The sequence below is a fragment of the Apium graveolens genome, chromosome 5 (genome assembly GCF_009905375.1).
Source record: "Apium graveolens cultivar Ventura chromosome 5, ASM990537v1, whole genome shotgun sequence".
NCBI classification, from domain to species: Eukaryota; Viridiplantae; Streptophyta; class Magnoliopsida; order Apiales; family Apiaceae; genus Apium; species Apium graveolens.
In genome coordinates, this window is record NC_133651.1 from 51,114,407 (window position 1) to 51,136,183 (window position 21,777).

A 21,777-nucleotide genomic window follows, 5' to 3' on the forward strand; every position below is an offset into this window, starting at 1 on the left:
AACTCCTTCTTGACTAGAGTGTTGATTGCCTTGTAATTCAAGTGAGATAGTTTCTCTTATGCCATAACTTGCTTTGCTCTACAAATGCCTTGGTGTAGAAGCAACAATTTACATCCTCATTTGCTGAGTCCAAGTATGCAACAAATAAGCTTCCCTTCTTTGCTCCTTTCAGAGAAACTTCACCAGACTTTTTGCTGATAAAAGTGCATTCTCCTTTGTCAAATGAAACCTTGAATCCTTTGTCTGTAAATTGACTGACACAAAGAAGATTCACTTCAAGACCAGCTACCAGTGCTACATCTTCAATGACAATAATTCCAGAAATCAATTTGCCATATCCCATTGTGAAACCTTTGTTGTTGTCTCCAAAAGTCACTAATGAGCCAACTTTCTCCTCAAATTGTGATAGCAGGGCAATATCACCTGTCATATGTCTTGAGCGTCCACTATCTATGATCCATATGACTTTTTTCATTTTTCCCTGCACACAATGAGGATTAAGTGTGTTTAGAAACCCAAACAGTGTTGGGTACTTTCTTCTTGTTAACAGAATGAGCAGAATTAGAATGAGTTGTATCAGAAAGAATAGTATTTATGGACTGTTGTGCATTCTCCCTTTTTGATGCAGACCCAACATTTACTTCTTTGAGGTCTACTCTCAGCTTATGAGAACTTTTCATCACTTTCAAGTTGCAAGGGACGCAATCAAACTTGTCACATAATGAGTAGGGATCATTTGTATTTGCTTCATTATACTTGCATGCTCCTTCTACTAGCTTGTTAATAGCCTTTTTACAAAGGTGAGTTAGATGATTTACAGAGCCACATCTTTGACATTGTTTCCTTGGAGCATCTGCAACAAATGTAAAGTTGTTTCTTTTGTTTATCCCAATCTTACCATTTTTATTCTTCTTCTTCTTTCTTGCATCTTCAGTTTTTACTTCCTTGACAGGTGTCTTGGAATCATGATTGACCATGAGATTCTTTCAACTTTGGAAGATGGAGTTGTTTCTGCATTTTTTTCATTGTCTTCATCAGCAATTTCTTGCTTTATGATCAACTCTTCTTCACTGAAATATACTTCATATGTTTTGAACATAGGTGAACCAACCTTTCTCAACATAGATGGGACATCTTCATTTTCAGTTGTTTTTCCTTACCTACATCTTTCTTGTTGTTATTCAAAGCATCATAATCAAGACCAATAGCTATGTTAGCACATGGTTTGTTCTTCTCATGGTACTGACCAACCAACTCAGATGCATTCATGAAAGACTTCAATTTTACTTCATTCTTTTCCAGCTTTTCCCTCAACACAACTTCAATTTCAGCAGCACACTTCAGCTTATTTTTCAGATATTCATTTTCTTGCTTGACTGATTCAAGCTCCATAAGCAGCAGATCCATCTTTTGTTTCTCACTCTCAAGTTTCTCATTAGCTTTTGTTAGCCTACTGACTTCCTCAGTGGCTGCTACCAAGCTAGTGTATATGAAACAACTTCACACTCATCTTTTCCACAATCTTCTTATATTGACTAGCATTTAAATCAATAGTGGTTAGAGTTGGTACCTTTGATTTTGAAGTGGATGCTTCTTCATGCTCAAAGTCCATTAGTGCATAGTTTCCAACTTCTTCATCCTCATCATCATTATCAGTGTCATCCCAACTCTTTCCTTCTGCAATATAGGCTTTTCCAGACTATTTTTTCAAGAGATCTTCATACTTTGCTTCCAGTTCCAAATAAGCTTTATCCTTCTTCACCTTTTTGGGCTTTCTGCATTCAATAGCAAAGTGACCCAACTCATCACAGTTGAAGCACCTTATCTTTGATCTATCCACAGATCCTATTTTGTAGCCACCTTTGCTAGCTGAATTATACTGAGCTTTTGGTTCCCAATTATTGATGTTGGAAGATTGTCCCTTGCCTTTGAAAAACCTTGGCTTTTTTACCCTTATGTTGGAAAATTTTCTAGCCAAGTAAGCTATGGATTGATCCATTTCATCTAGCTCATCCAAGGTGTAATATTCATCTTCCTCCAGCTCCAATACAACTTGCTTCTGAGGTCCTTTGTTCTTTTGTTCCATAGCTTGAATAACTGAAACTTGATCATCTTGCTCATCTTCACTTTCTTCTCTGTCATGTACAACCAAAGCACTTGAACCATCAACAACATGTCCATGGTGTGCTTTCAATTACTTTCTTTGCAGCACTTCAAGTTCATAAGTTTTCAAGATTTCATATAGAACTTCCAAAGTCATTCTGCGTAGATCTCTTCCTTATCTAATAGTTGATATTTTCTGTTTAAGATGTTCAGGAAGAGCTAGAAGGAACTTTAGGTTATGTTAGATATATTTGATAATATCATGGCTAATATGATTTATGTTTAGTTTTCGGATCTTACTTAAACAGGATAAATCAGTACTTACTGAAAGTCAGGACTTAAGGATATCAGTACTTATATTATCAGGAGATAATCATCAGAAGATGGATATCAGAACTTAAGTACTAAAGGACGTTCAGATAAGGACAGCAGCTGATTAAAGGAAAGAAGATCAAGACAAACATAAGAAGAGATATGCATGAAGAAGGAAATATCTCTTCTTATTTTGTCTCGATCTTCTTTCCTTTAATCAGCTGTTGTCCTTATCTGAAAGTCCTTCAGTACTTAAGTTCTGATATCCATCTTCTGATGATTATCTCCTGATAATATAAGTACTGATATCCTTAAGTCCTGACTTTCAGTAAGTACTGATTTATCCTGTTTAAGTAAGATCTGAAAACTAAACATAAATCATATTAGCCATGACATTATCAAATATATCTAACAATCTCCCCCAACTTATAAATTAGCATAATATACAAGTTTAACAGATATTTGATGATGTCAAAAACATTAAGTATAAATGCATGAGAATTAGACTAGATAACTACAACTTACAGCCCTTAAAGCTTTACCAGTCTTTAACTTCTGATAACAACTTTAGTCTGTATTCATATCAGAATTTACACAGTTGTAGATCTTGACTTGGCTTCATCTTCTGATCTCTCTGATGTCAGGAGTTGTTCTGAGATAGTTCTTCAACAAACATCTCTCAGCATATCTGAGTTCATCAATCATCCTCCTTTTAGCATTTTTAAGTTCTGCAGTATCTTCACCAATTTGAAAGATTACAGCCCTGAGATCATTAATTCTAGCTTTTCTTATATCCTGATCTAGTCTGATCAAATATGCCTTATCAGACTCAAGATTGAATTCCACAGCATGTAACCCAGAAAGGTAGTTATAATCTTGGCAGTGTTGGGCTTCATTTCAACTATATCACCCTTGTGATCTCTGTACTTTGGAAGATATGTGCTGTCAGACTTAACAGAATAAAGCCTTTTCTGTCTCTGAATCTGATTCTTTAAATAGTTTGCAGCACTTTCTGTTATTCTGTCATTCACTTGAAGTAAGAATAATACATGCTCCAGTTCTTCAAAATACTTCAGTGGAATGGCATTTTCCCTTATATGATAAACCCTACCATCTTTCATGAAGTACAACAAGATGTGTTCTTTCAAGTAGGTATGGTAAACCATTTGTACAGATTCCAGTTGATTCAATCTCTCAGGAGTTGCTCCAATACCTGGTTCACTCAAGGAAGTTGGATCATTGGTAGTGTTTTATATTCTTCTTTCATCAGCACTTCCCAATCCAGTTTTATCTCTTGCTTCCTTTCCAGTAACCACTCTTGCTTCAAAACCACTTACAGCAGTCTTCAAAGGTTGAGTCTGTTTTGCTTTAGTGAATCCTGGTAGGAGTGTCTTTGATTTATCTTCTGATATCAAGTTAACTTGAGCTATGTCAGAGGTTACTTGCTTCTTTGAAATATCAGAACTTACTATCTCTTGACTCTGAACAACTTGAGCCACGTCAGAGGTTGTCTTAAAAACTTTTCTTGAAGTCAGAGCAAGATCATCATCTTCATCAGTAATTTCTTCATTCACAGGAGGCACATAAACCTTGATAGGTTCACCAACTTTTTCTTTACCCTTGGACCTTGGATCTATCTGCGGTTGTAATTTAGCCATGGTTGCTTCAGTATTTGTCCTTTCTTTTATCACAATGCCTTTGAGTTTTGGAAGTTTCTTTTTACCAGAAGCTTCAGATTTAGACTTGACTTTTTCTGATTTAAGTCTGGCTTCTTCTTCCATTAAACTCTCCAAGTCCATTCCTGAATTTTCTTGAAGAAATAACTGTCTTGACATTTCTTCATCAAGATCTAAAAGTTCATCAGAACTTATCATTTTACCAGTCGCAGAAGTGATTCTTTTTCCAGTATCAGAACTTGTCCTGTGACTTGTGATTTCAGCTTTTCTTGATGAGAAACCTCTACCTTGACTATGACCTCTACCCAATCCAGAGTTTCCATGGTCATCTTTTTATCATCCTTCCCCTTCAGTGTCTTATCAGTTTTGCATTTGGACTTAATTACTTTCTCCCCTTTTTGGCATCAGCAGGTAAGAGAAGAGAGACAAGCAATTCCACTGAGGCTTGGATTTCATTAAGTTGAGATTGCTGAGAAGATTGATTTTTCAGAATATCATCAATCTGAGCTTGTTGTTTCTCTTGAGTCTTCTCAATATAAGCAACTCTGTCAAAGGTAGGTTGGAAGAATTTTTTTCTTATCAATCTTCAGAATTTGTTCTTGCTTCATTAATTCTTCCTGAATCTTATGTATCTCTGCATGAGTAGTTGAATGGAGACCTTGTAGATGTTTAGTACTCAATGCAGTGACTCTAAGCTGTATTTTGAACTCATCAGTAATTAACATCTCATCAGCTTTTGTCAAGTGCTCAGCAAGATTCTTGGCAGATGGAACACAGGAAACTGAGTTCCATTCCTTAGTCCACTCATGTCCTGCAGGAGTTTCATTCCAAGGCACTGGTGCTTCTCTGATGACAAACTTCTTAACTAGTTCAGATTTAAGAACAGTTTGTTGAGGTGCATGTCCTGAAGGATCTGCTTCATCAGTATCTGCATTTAGAGCAGCATCACCAGTATCTCCAGCGTTTGCAGCATCAGAACTTACAGAATCAGTATCTTCTGATAAAACAACAGTATGAGAAGCAATTGAGGCTTCAACATCATCCTCTAATTGTTGATCTGGTTCCAAGTTCTGATCAACAGCCATATCCTGATGCTCACTTATATTCTGATCATTAGCATCCAGATGCAGAGAAGGTGTAGTAGATAGTTCTGGAGTTTGAGCAGCATCAGTAACAGGTGTTTTTGATGGATTAGTTGCTGTTGGAGCTTCTAAGTAAAGCACTTCAGGCACAACCAAGTTCTGGATGTCAATTTCAGCACTTGTGCCTGGATCAACAGGAGATACAGTCTTGTGAACAGGAGACACAGATAGTGTGTTAGCCATTTCAGTAGCTGCTTCAGTAGTTGGAGTTATTGGAGAAGCAGGGGCTTGAGCAGATTCCTTTTCTTGTGAGATCAGAGATTCCTGATCTCCTTCCTTAGGTGTTGCTTCCTCATCATTTGAAACTGGCCTTTTTGCTCTCTGTTTCTTGTATCTCTTTGAAGATGGGAATTCCTTGGGAGGTTCAACAGAAGTCATTCTTCTAAGCCTTTTGAGAAGCTTAGATTCCCCAATTCCAGAATTCTTCTGAGAAGGAACTTTCTCAGCTTCTTTTACAACAGGGTCTGATGTAGAAACCTGTTCCTCACTATCAGACTCATCTCTCAAAACAATCCTCTTTCGCTTCTGAGGTGTTTGAGAAACAGTCTTTGTCCTCTTGGGCTTGGAAGATGAAGGCTTCACAGTAGGTCCTGAGGATGAAGGTTGGGCTGTCTGTGAAGTTGAGAAATATGATTTGAGATATGTTCTAAGGGATGGTTGAGTAGTATGAGTGATATGTTCTGATGGTTGCTGTGGTGTTTGAGAGGTGGTGGTTGGTTGGATATCAGAATAAACAGATCTATAGGTTTCAGGATCAGCATTTACCAAGATCTGTTTTACAGACTGAGGAATCTGTAAAGGTCTAACCACTTTTTTCTTAACATCAGCATTTACCAAGTCATTAAAGGCTCGTTTTGCAATTTTGAAAGGTGGAGTTAAGGTACTGGAAAGTTGGGGTTCATCAGCACAACAGAAACTATATATAAGCTGACAGAATCTAGCAAAGTAAACTACATTCCTATCACAGCATTTGCAAAATCGAAATGAGTTTGGTTAATGATAGCATACCCGATGTGCTTACTCATTATAGGGATGGCATCAAAGTTGGAACACTTATTCCCAAAAGCTTTAGTGATGCAGTCGAAGAAGAAGCTCCATTCCTTTCTGATATGAGCCCGTTTCAACCGCCCAAGCTTAGCCAAACTCTGCTCATATCCCAAACTGGCCATTAACTTACATCCTTCTGGTAAATGTAGGGCCTTGCGGATTGTACCAGGAGTTACCACATGTTTAGAATCATCCACTTCGAAAACAATACTGGGAGTACCATGTGTACCACCATTATCAAAGTGCACAGTCCGCCAATACGTCAGAACTTGTTGGCTTGAAAAGGTTGAAGGCTGGGTCAATGCATACCCAATTTCACTGTGTGCAAGAAGATCTTGCACAAAGTGCAACTCAGACGGAGCTTCAGCATGATCAAGAATTGCAGCATAGTTATTTGGAACAAATTTAGCTCCATCAATGATCAAATCCTTAGGTGCCATGAGAATAATTGAGATTTAAGAGTGCCTGTTAGGTGTTTGATAAAATTCTGTATGAAAAACCAACGTCAGGAGATGAGAGAGAGTAAAAGCAAAGAAAGAGAGATAAAGTGTAAAAGTAAATAAAAGATTGGAAAATCTTCTCTCTGTCTTACTTATACTTTAAAAGAAAAAAAATATAACCGTTGGACACCTGTCAGACATGCAGTAATAATGAATAGTTAATGGGCACGGGAAAACAGTAATCTTTACTTACCCACTTGCAGTTTTTCAAGGAAAAACCGTTCCACTTACCCAGTAATTCCATTAATCGAGGTAAATCAGTTTTAATTCAAAATTTAAACTGTTCCCACTTATTCAATTATTTTTCACTGCAACACCAATATTCTGAAAAAAAATTCGAGTGAGAATGACCAAAATAAATCAAGTAAACAAGTACTGATATTGTAAGATCAGAACTTAATTTAAATCAAAATTGATATGGTCATCAGAATATGAATATTTATCAGGATTTATCAATGCATTACAAAACATCTCAGAGACAAGAACTTGCAAAAAAAAAGATTTCATTAATATATTAAGAGAATACATTCATGAAATTTAAATTACATCAGAACTTTACAAGATTGTCCTAAGCTGTTAAACCTCACATCAACAGCCTTTGTCCTAGCTCAAGAAGCAGGGTAAGGCTGACGATGAAGAAAAATAGGAAGAAGAAAATAAGTTATTTCTTCTTCCTACTCTCGACAAACAGAATAGCGAGTCTGATGATTCGCTCTTGCTGGCGGAGAGCTTCCAGCCTTTCCTCCTCCAATCGCTCCAGATGGCGATGGTAGTACATATAGAAGAACATGAGGTGGGTGAGTATCTCCTGGGGAACTGAGTCCCATATCTCATCAGGAATGGCAGTGACGTGCCATTCCTGTTGCCATGCTTCACAGCTTAACTCCATGTTGAAGGTTTCATAGTTTAAAAATATATTGTAGTTAACCATGATGTTGTGTATATGAGGGAAAAGAGAGTAAGTGTTTGAGGAAGGAATTGATGTATAGGCTGATGTGAAGTGTTCGTTTATATAGGCAAGAGAATGCCAGGAGACGCAAAGAAATTTAATGCTGACAGGTAGAATTAATTCTACCTCGTCTCCCTAGACTTGGGAAGATGAAAAACAGTCATTGGAAGTGTAAGTCAGGGTTAAATGCGCACAAGTAACAAGTAAAAAAAAATTACTGTGCATTACGTGTACCACTATCTTTAATGATATTGACTGTTAATATTCGACCCAAACATATTCTGATTTAAAATGAGATTGTTTTTAGATTTTATCCACAAATAAGTCAAGCAAAGGATCAGAGTTTAATATCAGAACTTAGACTTATATCAGAACTTAACAGTCATCCGAACATAATTTCTTAACTCGAAAAATGAATGCCTATCTTTGTAATTCCTCACACAAATTCTGATATAGATTCTACAGAACTTAATCATCAGAACGTTCAATCAGAACTTGTCCTCAGAATATTATGCAATCTGACACATAAACTGTTCATCTAAAATAACATAGATCACCACAGTAATTTTCATCATTTATATGGAGTGTTTAGTGTGTGCATTAAGCTAAATATCAGACAAAGAGTAAAGTCTGATTCACTTCAGTACATCTTAGAAATAAGGCATAACTAAAACTTTACTAAAAACCTGTCATTATTCTGAGGCCCACTTTTGAATGAGGGCATGCTTGATTCCACCTCAACTGTTTTTGTGCTAATTTTGTGCATCTTTTTAAATTCCATTTTACAGTGGCTTCTCAGTGTAAGTGAGTCACGACTGCTTATCAAAATTTATGCTATTATCAGAGTATTTCTCCAGTAATCATAGAGTGTGAAAAGTCACCAAGAAAAATAAATAGATATGATCATGTGTATGAAGATAATTAACACAATTTTTTTAGTTGTCTTTTAACACATTCGGATTTTAGTTTCTTATGTTGTTGAATTTATTAGTGTATAAAAATGAAAAAGTTATGGGTGCATGTTCGACTAAATACATATTTCAAGTGATTAGAATTTGTAATTCAACGCTCGCGATGTAGCTTATTATATTATAACGCACATTCATGGCATAATTTTTTTTTAAAAAAATAAACCCAAAATAAACTTAATAAAATAAAGTTGAATCTTGAGTTGCAAATTAGTTTCTCATATTTTTGAAATAAAAGATTTAAAATATTTATTTTCTATAATGATTTTTTTGAAAAGAATCAAATTTTCAAGAAACTAATTCAAAATGATTGTATTATCGATAAAGAAGCCATGTTATTTTGGCCCGATTACGAGGTTTTATAATTATTTGCGGTCAGATTAATAGATTTTTTCAGTGTTCTAAAAAGCGCAAATCGGTACTAAGCGGTGCAGAAACCTTCTAGCGGTTAAGCGAACACTTAAGCAGAAATTTTAGCGAGTTTATAAGCTGATAAATAATATTTATTTAAAATTTTAAATATAGTAATAATATGTGTAATACTAAATTAATTAAAATAAATAATGTATCAAGAATATAAACATAAATTTTTCATAAAATATATATATACATATATATATTTAATTTTTTAATTAAGATCATTGTTTAACTAAAATAAATATTAATATTTACAATTAAAAATTTGACAAATTAAAATTGGTTTAACCGCTTAATGGTTGTTTAATCTGCTTAATATATTTACAACACCAAAAAGGTGTTTGGTAAATTGCTACCTGAAAAAGTATTTTTTATCTAAAAGTTTTTTGCAAGAAATAACTATCAGTTTGGCCATCAAATTTTCTTAAAAAAATTATTTTTATATATTATATCTCAAAACATGCATAAATTATAAAAAATTATCAAACAGTTGTCTAATTTACTTGAGAGCACCTTTTCCATCAACATTTTTTATCACGGTATAGCAATTTTTCACAACACTTCCAAACGGAGTCTTAATCTTTAAAAAGGCTTAATCATCCCAAATCCAAGCGATTTATGATTCGATTCCCTTAAACGTATATTAAATATTATCTGGTCAACTTAATCTTCAGTGCTCTTACACTTTTGTACATTAAAATCCAGGCAAATGAACCCCAATCATTGACCAGGGTCTGCATTGCTAGAATGGGCATTTTTTTATTAATTGATTAGGTGAAATTTGCGAGAAACATAATCACGCTAATTTTAATAAAAAAAATTAACTTTCTTGTTTGATTACGTTTTTTTCTTTTCCATCTAAAACCAGATGACATTACCCATATCAATTTTTGAATTAGCCTGGATGACCTTTGGAATATGAGTAGTATTTTAATTACTCCATCCCAAAATATAAGTTTCATTTAATTTTTACCTGTTGAAATGTACAAAATTCATAATTTTATGTATTTTTTCTAATTTTTTTTTAAAACGGAAGAATTTGTATTTTGGGATGAATTGAGTAAATTTATTAAGAGCAAAGATTATTGGACAACTAGTTTCATACGAAATCACCCATACTGACAAAACAATATTAACATTTGAATTTTCTTCAAACTTGAAAATAAAAAACTATGATGTTAAAAAAAGGATTTAAACAATAAAAAATAAAAAATATTAAAAAAGGACAAATGTGAGATGTAAATTAGTAGACAAACAGAACAAGAGAAAAGCTGTTCATCTGTGGATATCCATCCCTACGGTTGTCTGGCCGCTGCCCTTCATTCTTCCAATATTTACATTCTTCAAATACACTGTATGTATACTCATACATACAGAGAAATCAAGAACAAATAATCAAAGAACAAAAAACTTTTTATTTATGCATCGATGTTTATAGATGTAGAACTAAACAATCCACATCCATATTTCAATAAACCAATGCATAACCATTTATTTAAATATAAATTCACCAATTAAAAAAGTTATAAAAGCGTAGAGGGCTCATTTCAAGTGTAAATATAAGATTAATCTGTCATTGTTGGGGATGCCAATAAGCCTACAGAAATGGGCCGGCATCTGATTCGGATCCAGAAACGGATCCGAACCACTCGAGCCCTCTCTCTTTATAATCACTGCCCCCTTAACCCCAAATTAACTTCAATTAATCAAGTATCTACGAAGCTACATGATTAACAAAGCCGAGAAGAGATTAGAAAGAAAGACGTGAATATAAAATAAAAAAGAGAGAACAAAATACTCTAAGGGGGTGTGATGCAGGCAGCTATGCTTATGGGGGCGATAAAGGCGATTTATATACAGAAGTGTGCATTTTTAGGGTTTCTTGTTTTCACCCAATTTTGAGGGTATTACTGTAAATTGAACACATTACTAATGTATATTGTCACAGTTGAAAGTAATGGAGTATTTATACATGGATTTGTTTTTTTAAGTGATCAAATTTGTTATTTGTTTGAAGTGAGTCTTTATTCTTGCGTATATGATACATCATTTTTTTCACTTTTTAAATATTTTAATACGTACACACAAGTCGGGGTATTTCGGTAAACAGACTCTTCATTCTTCGGAATGAGAAGAAGGTTGCGTACATTTTACCCTCTCAGACACTACGTTAAGCGGGATATACTGGGTAGGTTTGGTTTGATTTGATTTAGACCAGTTGCACTTTACCCTTAATATTAGGGGTGACCAAACAAAAACCGTACCGAAATAAACAGAAACCGATAAAAATTGTAACTGAACTAAACCGACGGAAAGGTTTAGTAACGGTTACCATTTTATCCTTCTAACCGAACCGAAAAAACGAACCGCTTATATTAATTTTTTTAAAATATTTAAAATATATTTATTTATTTATTTATTTATTTACCTATTTATTTTATACCACATTTATATACTTATGCAGGGGAGGGTGGAGCCTCCAGATTTAAAAATTTTGAAAACCACCTCTAATACCTTCTGCAGCAGCTCTGTAGTATATATGTAGTATATAGATCAATAATTTTTTATTCGAAAACGCCTATTATGAATAGTACTAAATCTTATATAAATCATGTGTAAAGTCCGTAAATGTTTTGTTTAGCTTATCTTAAATTTGTAGTCATTCATAATCCTAATTTTCATTGCTACTTATTGCTTATTATATTATATTAAATAATTATTTTTTAGCATTATATTAATTATATTTATAAAATTTTCTTATCGTTATATAAAATAATATTTTTTTAAAAAAATAAAATCCGAAAAAAATCGAAACCGGTTAACGGTTAACCGAACCGAAAATAACCGTTCTGAACGATTTGGTTACGGTTAATAGCGAAAAACCACACTTAACCGACATACATGGTTCGATAACGATTTTCGGTAAAAACCGAGCTGAACCAAACCGTGCACACCCCTACTTAACATAATTAAGAGGCCCGGCCCCCACAATCCTGTATCAAAAACCATTATATAAGTTATGTCTTAGGGGTCATTTGCCAAATCTGAATTGAATGATTAAGATTTCTGAATTATTTGAATAAATTAGCAATCTGAAAGATGATTAAGATTTCTGAATGATCTGAAAAAATTAGCAATCTGAAAGAGTCGAATAATATCATTTGGTACATGTATTTATAGAATATCTGAATGTCATTATTTTCAATATTTAATTATAAAAATAATTTGATATAAATGGGTCTCAGGATGACATTAGACAACTCCCATGAGATTATAAGTTATTATACCTTTTTAATGACATTTTGTCGTAAATACCAATTTTTTCTGAATTTACAAATTTAGCCTCGTGCATTTATTTGAGAAAACGTTATAAACTCATTCTCAGGTAATGGTTCATAATTTTTTTGTTGACACATATTTTAGATACTGTAATGGAATGATATCATATATTGATTTAAGTATTCCTTAAAATTTTCTTTTAATGATTAATTTTTCAAAAAAAAATATATGCGGGTTTTAAATTGTAATCATGCTTTATATTTTAATTTAGCAAAACATAATTTTATAAGAATTATTATTTTTTAACAAAAACTCAAAAATATATAAGACTATTATAAAACATTTTTAAAAAATTAATATATTACAATAATGATAGTTATTATTATTATACTAATAAAATGACATATTAATATTTAACAATGGCACGCTACATATAAACCCGAACGGATATATGAATGATTCATCTAGAATTTTTTGGAGGAATGGTTCAGCCTTATTGAAAGCATCCGAAAAAGAAATATGCCCCCCCAAAAAAGCTGATTGTAAGAATCGCTCAGATATGACTTCATTCAGGTGCATTCAGTCGAAAACAAATGAGGCCTTAGAGGAGCAAATCTTAACCAATCTGATATAATATTTCATTTCTTTCGTGTAAGAGATTACTTTCGATTCGTTGAAAAGTATTACGAATCGATAAAAGTAGAACTTGAATGAATATAAGTCCTTTGAAATTAAAATCTAATAGTTTTATAATGATATGTTAGATGAGACTTATTTAGAAACTCGATATTAGGGATAAAGACCCGATAATTAATATGTATATATCCTTATTATATGAAATGAATTAGTTAATATAAAAAATTAAAAAATAAAATAGAGGGATATATTCAATCAAGATTTAAAAAGAAAAATTAGAATTGTTGAAATCAAAGGTATTCAATTTGAATTTTTAAAAATTCATTAAAACCTGGATATAGTTTACTCAATTTGAATGAAAAAAAAATCCAACAAAATTTTGTGGCTTTAGTTTGGAATTTATAAAAATCAATCAATATCTGATGGTATATAAAAGTTCGTTAATTTTTTATTTGAAAAGTTGGTGAATTTCGATGAATTTTTTAGTGCATTTTTTATCTTTTTAAATTTCTCCAAATTATATAAGATTTTGATTAATTTATGGAAAAACTAAGTAATTTTTTTATAAAAATATAATTTTTTAGATTATGTGACAATAATCCTATTTTTGAAAATTTTAACCAAAAACATCACCCTAATACGCCTTTACAATTTGGGAATTAGTAGTACACATTTTATAATTTGGTAAATGGTGTAAAAAAAAGATTTTAAAAATTGAACAAAGATAAAATTGTGATAAGCATTCTTAAGATGCGTATCATCACTTAAGATGTGATACACATTCTTACAATGGGCGTTATTAAATTAATATTTTTGGTAAAAAAATAATAAAAAAAGAATCTTCTTGTCAATTTTTTTTAAAAAATGATATTTTTAGTATCGCCTCCGTGTAAACCATTAAAAAATTCATAGAGTAATATTCATGATCAACTTTGTCAAAATATAAATCAATACTATTATATAATAGACGAAATATTAAAAATTTGGTTGACACAATCCTTTGTTAATTTACACAATTATCCGTACTTAAAAATTTCATTAATATACTTAATTTCTGTACTTAATTAAATTATAAACCATGATTAACCAAATATCATGGGCATGACTTATTCAAGGTTGAATACGCGTAAGTTTAATAATCTTTCTCAAAAAAAGTGTATGTTTAATAATAATTTAATAAATAAAATATTAAAATTTTGGTTGGTCCTCTAATTCTAATAGGTATTGAAGTTAATTTCATCAACCAATTTAAATTACAATTTATATTAGGGTCTATATTATTATAATTGATATTGAAATTAATTTATTCTACCAATTTAATCAAAATTATTGATCTAGGCTACAATAAAATTTAAAACAAAATAATTTATATACACACTATTCATTCGGGTTAAAAAAATATATTATCGAACTGACTAAAACAAAATTTTATTTAAGAGAAAAAATTTTGGTCAATATAATGGCCTTGAGATAAAATTGAATAATATACATTTTTCGTTCAGACCAAAACATAATTATATAATTGATTAGGGCTAAAATAAATTGAAAATAAATTAAATATAATTAATTAAGTTTGATATATAAAATGAATTTCGGGCTAAAAAATTATACGGATACTAAAAAGATTAAACTATTAAAATAAAATAAAATAAATTAAAATTAAAAATTAATGGGTTTTTTTGAAAAATATCCAAGTCTGAAAATATGTTTGCAAAAATAGTGTCATTTTTAAAAAAAAATTACAAAAATACTTTTTAATTTACAAAAGTACTATTTATTTTGCAAAAATATGGTTTTTTGGCAAGTGAAATCAACTACATGCGATATTTGACGAGTTTCTGCAAATAGTTGCATATTTTTTTGATTTTGGTTGGTTCCGTATTTTTACAAAAAAAATCAGAAAATAATAAAATCGCTAAAAAATTAGGAAAGGGAATAATTTTGGTAATTTCTCAAAATTAATTCAGTATTCGTACAATAGTATGAGGTTAAAATAAAAGAAAAAAATATGGAGCCGATAAATAATTATCGATCCTCCAAATACAATACAGACTCCCCTTGGTGACTCCATAGATCAACGAAGATCCGAAAGGCATAGCAAGTCCACGCCCGATTACCCGGACCCTTACAACCCCCACCGGCTCTCTTCTCTTTGTAGATCAATTGAAGAAAGACGAAATGTTGCAGTGTATATTCCTTCTATCAGATTCTGGGTATGTTTATATATGTGTTATGTTTATGCTCAAGCTTAGCAGTATTTTAGTTGTCGATTGTATATGTTTAGACTACTCAATTACATTCATCATCTAGATTTACTTTTAAAAAAGTACATTATAATTCTGTAATCGCATCAAATTGTATTGTTTAGAGTGTTTGTATTTACTAGATTGTTGAATTTTAATGCCAGGGAGGTGATTCTAGAGAAACAGCTCACTGGTCATCGAGTTGATCGTTCAATTTGTGCTTGGTATTGGGAACACGCTATGTCTCAAGACGATACTTTTAAGGTACTACTCGAATTTGTTTTAGTAAAAAGGGTAGGTTTTAGTTGGTGATAATTAACAATGACATGATATCAGCATTTTCAATATTGATGTTATTGCTAGTGTTTGACTTTTTTTTCAACTTGTATTTATAATATATTGGTATGGGATTGTAGCTTGCACCAGTGATTGCTTCCCCTACGCATTACCTTTTCCAAATTGTTCGTGATAACATCACATTCTTAGCCTGCACGCAAGTTGAAATGCCGCCTTTGATGGCCATCGAGGTGAGCTTTAATCCAAACTTATTTGGACACGTGACAAATTTGTTGTTCATATCCTACGATATTGAAACCAACTTGAGATTCTTTGCTTTTGACATATTAGCGAAAGATTTATGCTATGCAACTATGATAGTTCAATTGCAGTGTTGTGTAGTGTGGTAAGGGATGACATGAGATGATGGAGTGTGAAAATATAGTACTACATTTGTATGCATGGGTGCATACAAATATGCACAAGTGGAGTTCCGCTGTGAAATTTTCTCGTGGTTTAGTTTATTAGTCTCTATAAAACTAAAATATGTTGCTTAATTTGATTAATAATTGTCGCATAATATTGCATACGATGTGCATTTCCTTGCTCCTGTATGCACTCCATTTATTTCATGGTGTAGAAGCCTGACCTGGCTATACAGAAATATGTTGTGGTGTATTTCAGTGCATTTAGTGGATACTTTAGGGAAAAGAGTCGATGATTTTTAATTGTTCGCCTTTAGTTCCTTTGCAGGGTGGCTGATATTCTATCGGATTATCTCGCAGGACTGAATGAAGATCTAATAAAGGATAACTTCGTTATCGTATATGAAGTATGTGAGGCATTTACTTATACCAGCTTCTTAAATCTGGTGACTTTTTTATACAATATAAATGCTTAATGTAATTTCCGTGCTACAAACGGAAGGACTAACTACCCACATGCTGGTCTAGTGGTCTGTGAATGTTTTAATTTTTTGATCTCTTTCATATAAAAAATAAACCCTCTGTTTGGTTTCGTATTTTAGCTTTTAGATGAGATGATCGACAATGGCTTCCCGCTTACAACAGAACCTAACATCCTGAGGGAAATGATAGCTCCTCCAAGTATTGTTGGCAAAATGTTAAGTGTTGTTACTGGTAACTCTTCTAATGTGAGCAATACCCTCCCAGGCGCCACTGCATCCTGTGTTCCATGGAGAACGACAGATCTAAAACATGCAAGCAATGAAGTATATGTTGATCTCGTTGAAGAAATGGATGCAATCATAAACAGGCATGCGTTGATTCTATCTTTCTAAATATAATTTCTGTAATTAAATTGATTATCTCATTGAGCTCTCTTGAGGAAAGGGAAAATCGATAAAAGAACAGAAAAGAGGAAAAAAGTAAGTTTCATTTTGAACTAGGTTAGTAGACCTGCAGAGGGTTAAAAACCCTAAAGCTTCCGGAGGCTTAGCACCTGCCCTTAAACTGTAATTGTCATGATATACCTGCTTTAAAAATTAATGTTCTAATTCGTTTTCATAGGTTGATTAAGAAGCTGCATTGCTTCCAAATATACTCATTTAGATTAATAAAGTATTGTATCTCTGATTAGAGGTAGGACATTTATCCCAGGACCTCCGGAAAGAAAATTCATTATGTTTGAATTCGGAGGGAAATATTTATAATTCGTGATTAACCGAGTGGTAAATAGATATCTATTCTAAATATAAATAGAAGAGAAAGAGGGGTCAATAATTTGTTCATCAATATTTTCTGCCTCTTTCTTGTAATATCCATCTTATTATATTTGTAATAAAAAGGGGTGCCTGTAAGATTATTTATGAGTGGCCAACAGCCAACTCCCATCCTTCCTCCCTAATCTACTGATATACATGACTTAAGCTTTATGTGGTATGGGAATTAATTGTCATTTTTTAATCCCTAAATCATTTTATTAGTTAGTCTTCATTCTGTTTAGGGAAGGAGTTCTCGTTAAATGTGAGATCTATGGTCAAGTCCAAGTGAACTCACAACTCTCAGGTTTTCCTGATTTGACTCTTTCATTTGGCAACCCTTCCATCCTAAATGATGTGCAATTTCATCCTTGCGTTCGGTTCCGGCCATGGGAATCGAATCAACATTTATCGTTTGTGCCTCCTGATGGACAGTTTAAGCTGATGAGTTACAGGTTGGTGCTTTTAGGATAGCATCTATGCCATTTAAATTTCCTTGAAACCTGGCTACCATAGCTTCTGTCAGTTTTGTACATGCATCTTTTGAATGATGGTTCTTACAAATCTGATGTATACCAGGTTTTAACTTGTGTGATGAATGGATGCTTCTTCAGTATTAAATTTGGAGTTATATTTGTGTGTTATATTGTTATCATATTTAACTTTTAACAAAATTATAGGTTTTTTAATATGTATATCAGCATGATAAAAAAGAATATAAAGTAGAACTTAGATGTGTTATTATAATCATGTGCTTTATATAAAACCAAATTTATCCCGTCTCCCTAAAAATCTCCTTCATTTCAAAATTAATTTTAAAATCATTACCCCTATAAACTTACCCTAATTTGACTAATTATTCTAGAAATTTAAAATGTGAAATACCAAGCATTTTTTCAACATCGTGTATTTTGGTAAATATTAAGCCAGATGTGGCCCTAGTTTGTGCAAGTGCTCCTGATTTGTACTAAATATTTAACCTGGTGGATGTAGATAGCCATACTTCTGCTTTATACAAGAGATTCATATCAAGTACTAGTATTTTCTTTCATTTACTTGTTTTGTATTCTCCCTCGTATCGAAAGAAAATTTTGAAGTGGTTTTGGCAATCATTTTTTTAATAATAATTATTATAATTAGAATTGCTAAGTTCTATAATTTGATTTCCAGAGAGGATGCTAACTTCAATTATAAAATTTTAAAATAAATATTATATTATGATTTGTTTTGCTAAGATATAAACCATAAAATTTTCGAGTTCATAAAATATATTATTTTATAATATGTTGGTGAGGTTTGAACCCTAGATCTATGGTAGTATGGACTAACATTTTGGAAAAGATCCCCAGAGACATTCTAAATCGGGTAGATATATCCTGAATTTGTAAATTGTAAATGAGAATTACAGTCAAAAGGTAACTAGTAATATTGTTGTTCTTCAAGCCTTTATTCATGTAATTAGTTAAAAGAAGTTTTATAGACAAAGGAGAAATCACCTGTTTTAAAATCATAACTACAGTCTGTTTCTTTGAACTTGCTACATACAGAGTTAAAAAGTTGAAGAATACTCCTTTATATGTGAAACCACAACTAAGTTCTGACTCTGGGACATGTCGCATTAATGTGCTAGTTGGAATACGTAATGATCCCGGAAAGACAATCGACTCTATAGAAGTGCAATTCCAGCTTCCTCCTTGCATTTTATCTGCTGATCTCACTTCAAATTATGGGACTGTAAACATCCTTGCCAATAAGGTACTATCTCTAGGCTTTTCTGAAATTTTACGAAATTTAAATAATTATATTCTATTGGCTTATCCATGGGTTGTGAACCTTTATCCTTTCGGTCTCCTTTCCCAGTCCTTGTAGTAGCATGATTTCCAATGTTACATAATGAACTGCATTGCCTTCATCACACAGGCACTCGATTACTCAGAGGTCACTTATTTCATTACTTGTTAATTGCAGACTTGTTGTTGGTCAATTGGGAAAATTCCTAAAGATAAAGCCCCTTCGATGTCTGGAACAATGAAGCTCGAGACCGGTCTAGAACACCTCCAAGTATCTCCTAGTTTTCAAGTGTCATTCAAGATAATGGGTGTTGCTCTCTCTGGTCTTCAAATTGATAACTTGGATATAAAGAATCTTCCTGCGCGCCCTTACAAAGGTTTCCGAGCCGTAACCCGATCAGGAAAATATGAGGTAAGGTCATAAGTTCCAAGTGATAGGTCGTTACCAACCACAAAAAAGAGTTGCTTTTGTTGCTGCTAGCTAGGAGTGGCTCTTGCACTTTGCATCTGTTGCTGCTTGGAGTGGAGTGGCTCTTGCACTTCTCTGATGCTAAGTGGGTTTGAAATTATACTTAGTGTACTTTTTTGTATCAAGGATACTGAAATTTCTTTGACAGTAGATTCCCAACTATAGTTGTCATCTTACAAAAGGAAAAGACAGTTAAGTAAATATAAGTTCTGAAGTATTGAATATCTTCATAATTTTCTCTTTGTAGTTATATGCAATTTTCGCTGCCTTGTAAACAGGAACTTGGTTTGGGTGGGCATAATAATGAGCTTGATCATTGTTTGCATATCTCCACAGTTTTTTCGTCTTTTAACTGGAAGCTCTCCATGATCTATATTTTCAGGAATGGTCATGTCTATAGGTGGACAAAACACAACCAAATTTGATCTGGATAGCTAAAAGAAATTCGGACTAATTTTTTTTTCTTAATCATTGATAGAAAAAAGTGGGCCGGTTGACCTTGGGTTGGTAGTCAGAAACGAGCATGGTCCCGTTTGTTTCGTCAATTTTATAGTTACATTGAAATTTGAACTTTCTTGGAATTAAATTACTGTTATAAGTTATACCGTAATTAAAAATGTATGTGTTTAGTTTTATCATATAATTAGTGATTATGTAGGTAATTTTGATAAGTATTAAATGATTTTGTACTTGTTAGTTATGTAACTTCCTGTAACCTTGGTTTGTTTTCACAGGTTTTATAATTACGTGGTAACTTAAAATTCAAGGAAACCTAGTTACAATATACTAGTTACGGGGAAGAGTAGAAACCTGTGTTTAGCTTATAAATATATGATTCATTATTACTATATTTTTTTAAATATGACTTATTGTCTAAAGTTATATTATTGATTATTATTCATATTAAATAATAAAAATAATTTACTTGTTGAATGATAAATCAATTTACTTATAAATAATAATAGTAAAATAAAATTATATGAATTTTTATGTAACAATTAACTTAAAATAAGATAGTAAATAAGATACTATATATATATATATATAATATTTTAAAGATAAACAAAGATATATAATGAAATTATTAATATGAAATAATATATAATGTTAAATTAAAACTAAAAATAATTTTAATTAATTATAATTTTAATTTATACTTAGATTTATAAAATATGATAAGATGAATAAATTTTGATTTGAAAGTAATTTATTTTAACACTTAATCTAAATTTACACATTTTTATTTATTTTATAAAATAAGAGTTTTAGTAATTGATATATGATACTCGTTATAAAAATTATGAATATGTGACACTTACGTGACTCAGAAAAGCCACTTATCATTAAACTTTGAGTTACTTGGCTAAATCTAAAATTACACAACTAAACATGTGATTTTAGAAAATTACAAGAAAGTGTGAGTTAGTGTGCCGGGTTACACTGAACCAAGTTTGTAGGAATTACAAATACCACATAACTTCAACTTCCTTTGTCCAATTTAATATACATTAAATCGTAACTATTTTATAGTTCAAGGAACTCCAAATTACTAAGTTGAGTTATATCGAAACAAATAAGGCTTGCATTTCTCCTTCCGTCCAATTTTATTTTATTTGATATTTGATCTTTTATCATGTACTAGCTTAGAAAGATTTTTTTTAAAAAATATTATCTATTTTTTTATCTATAAATTAAATTATAATTCTTAAGATACAGAATTTGTTTATTCAAAATTTTTTATATGATGTGATTTGATAATAATTCTACATATACACATATTTGTAAAATGATCTAACGGTCCATATTAAATTGACAGAACCATAACTATCAAAAATTTGAATAAAATCCCTATTATACATATTAGATATTATAAGAATATTATTTGATTTTTTATTTAGAGGTATTTAAATTTAAAATAAATATTATTAAATTAAAATATATAGTATTATTGTTACTTCTATGTGTGTTTAACCAATATAATTATTTTTTAATTTTAAAGATATTTTTTATCCCGGTTCAATAATATATAAATCGCATTTAGTTTTTTTTTTAATCCCGAGACCCATTTTACTAATAAAATCCAAGTAATTATATATAGTTTGATTTTAATTTTGTTTAAAGTCGGATAAATATATTTATTTTTGTTTAACTTAGATGAATAGTATATATTATTTGTTTTAGGTCAAATTTTATTTTGATTTTATTAGGTTTTACCGTGAATAAGTTTTATAAAATTTTAAATCTGGACGA

The 21,777-nt window shown here is 31.7% G+C and overlaps 1 protein-coding gene and 1 non-coding gene across 2 annotated transcripts; one reads left to right on the top strand and one right to left on the bottom strand.

Annotated features, from left to right (window-relative positions):
• Window positions 1-10,341: 10,341 nt before the first annotated feature.
• LOC141663036 (small nucleolar RNA snoR143) lies at window positions 10,342-10,503 on the bottom strand. Its single transcript, XR_012551127.1, has one exon. It is a non-coding gene; the product is annotated as a small nucleolar RNA snoR143 (small nucleolar RNA).
• Window positions 10,504-15,049: 4,546 nt separating this feature from the next.
• On the top strand, window positions 15,050-19,751 carry LOC141723998 (AP-3 complex subunit mu). Its single transcript, XM_074525982.1, has 8 exons — window positions 15,050-15,242; window positions 15,437-15,536; window positions 15,689-15,799; window positions 16,291-16,380; window positions 16,576-16,823; window positions 17,514-17,723; window positions 18,816-19,023; window positions 19,237-19,751. The coding sequence occupies exons 1-8, from the start codon at window positions 15,208-15,210 to the stop codon at window positions 19,480-19,482; spliced, it is 1,248 nt and encodes a 415-aa protein (XP_074382083.1). The 5' UTR covers window positions 15,050-15,207; the 3' UTR covers window positions 19,483-19,751.
• Window positions 19,752-21,777: the final 2,026 nt, after the last annotated feature.

Coding starts and splice junctions, on each gene's coding strand:
- LOC141723998 (XM_074525982.1), top strand. CDS start 15,208: ATGTTGCAGTGTATATTCCTTCTATCAGATTCTGG. Junction 16,381..16,575: donor ACTTCGTTATCGTATATGAA/GTATGTGAGGCA, acceptor TTCGTATTTTAG/CTTTTAGATGAGATGATCGA. Junction 17,724..18,815: donor TTTAAGCTGATGAGTTACAG/GTTGGTGCTTTT, acceptor TGCTACATACAG/AGTTAAAAAGTTGAAGAATA.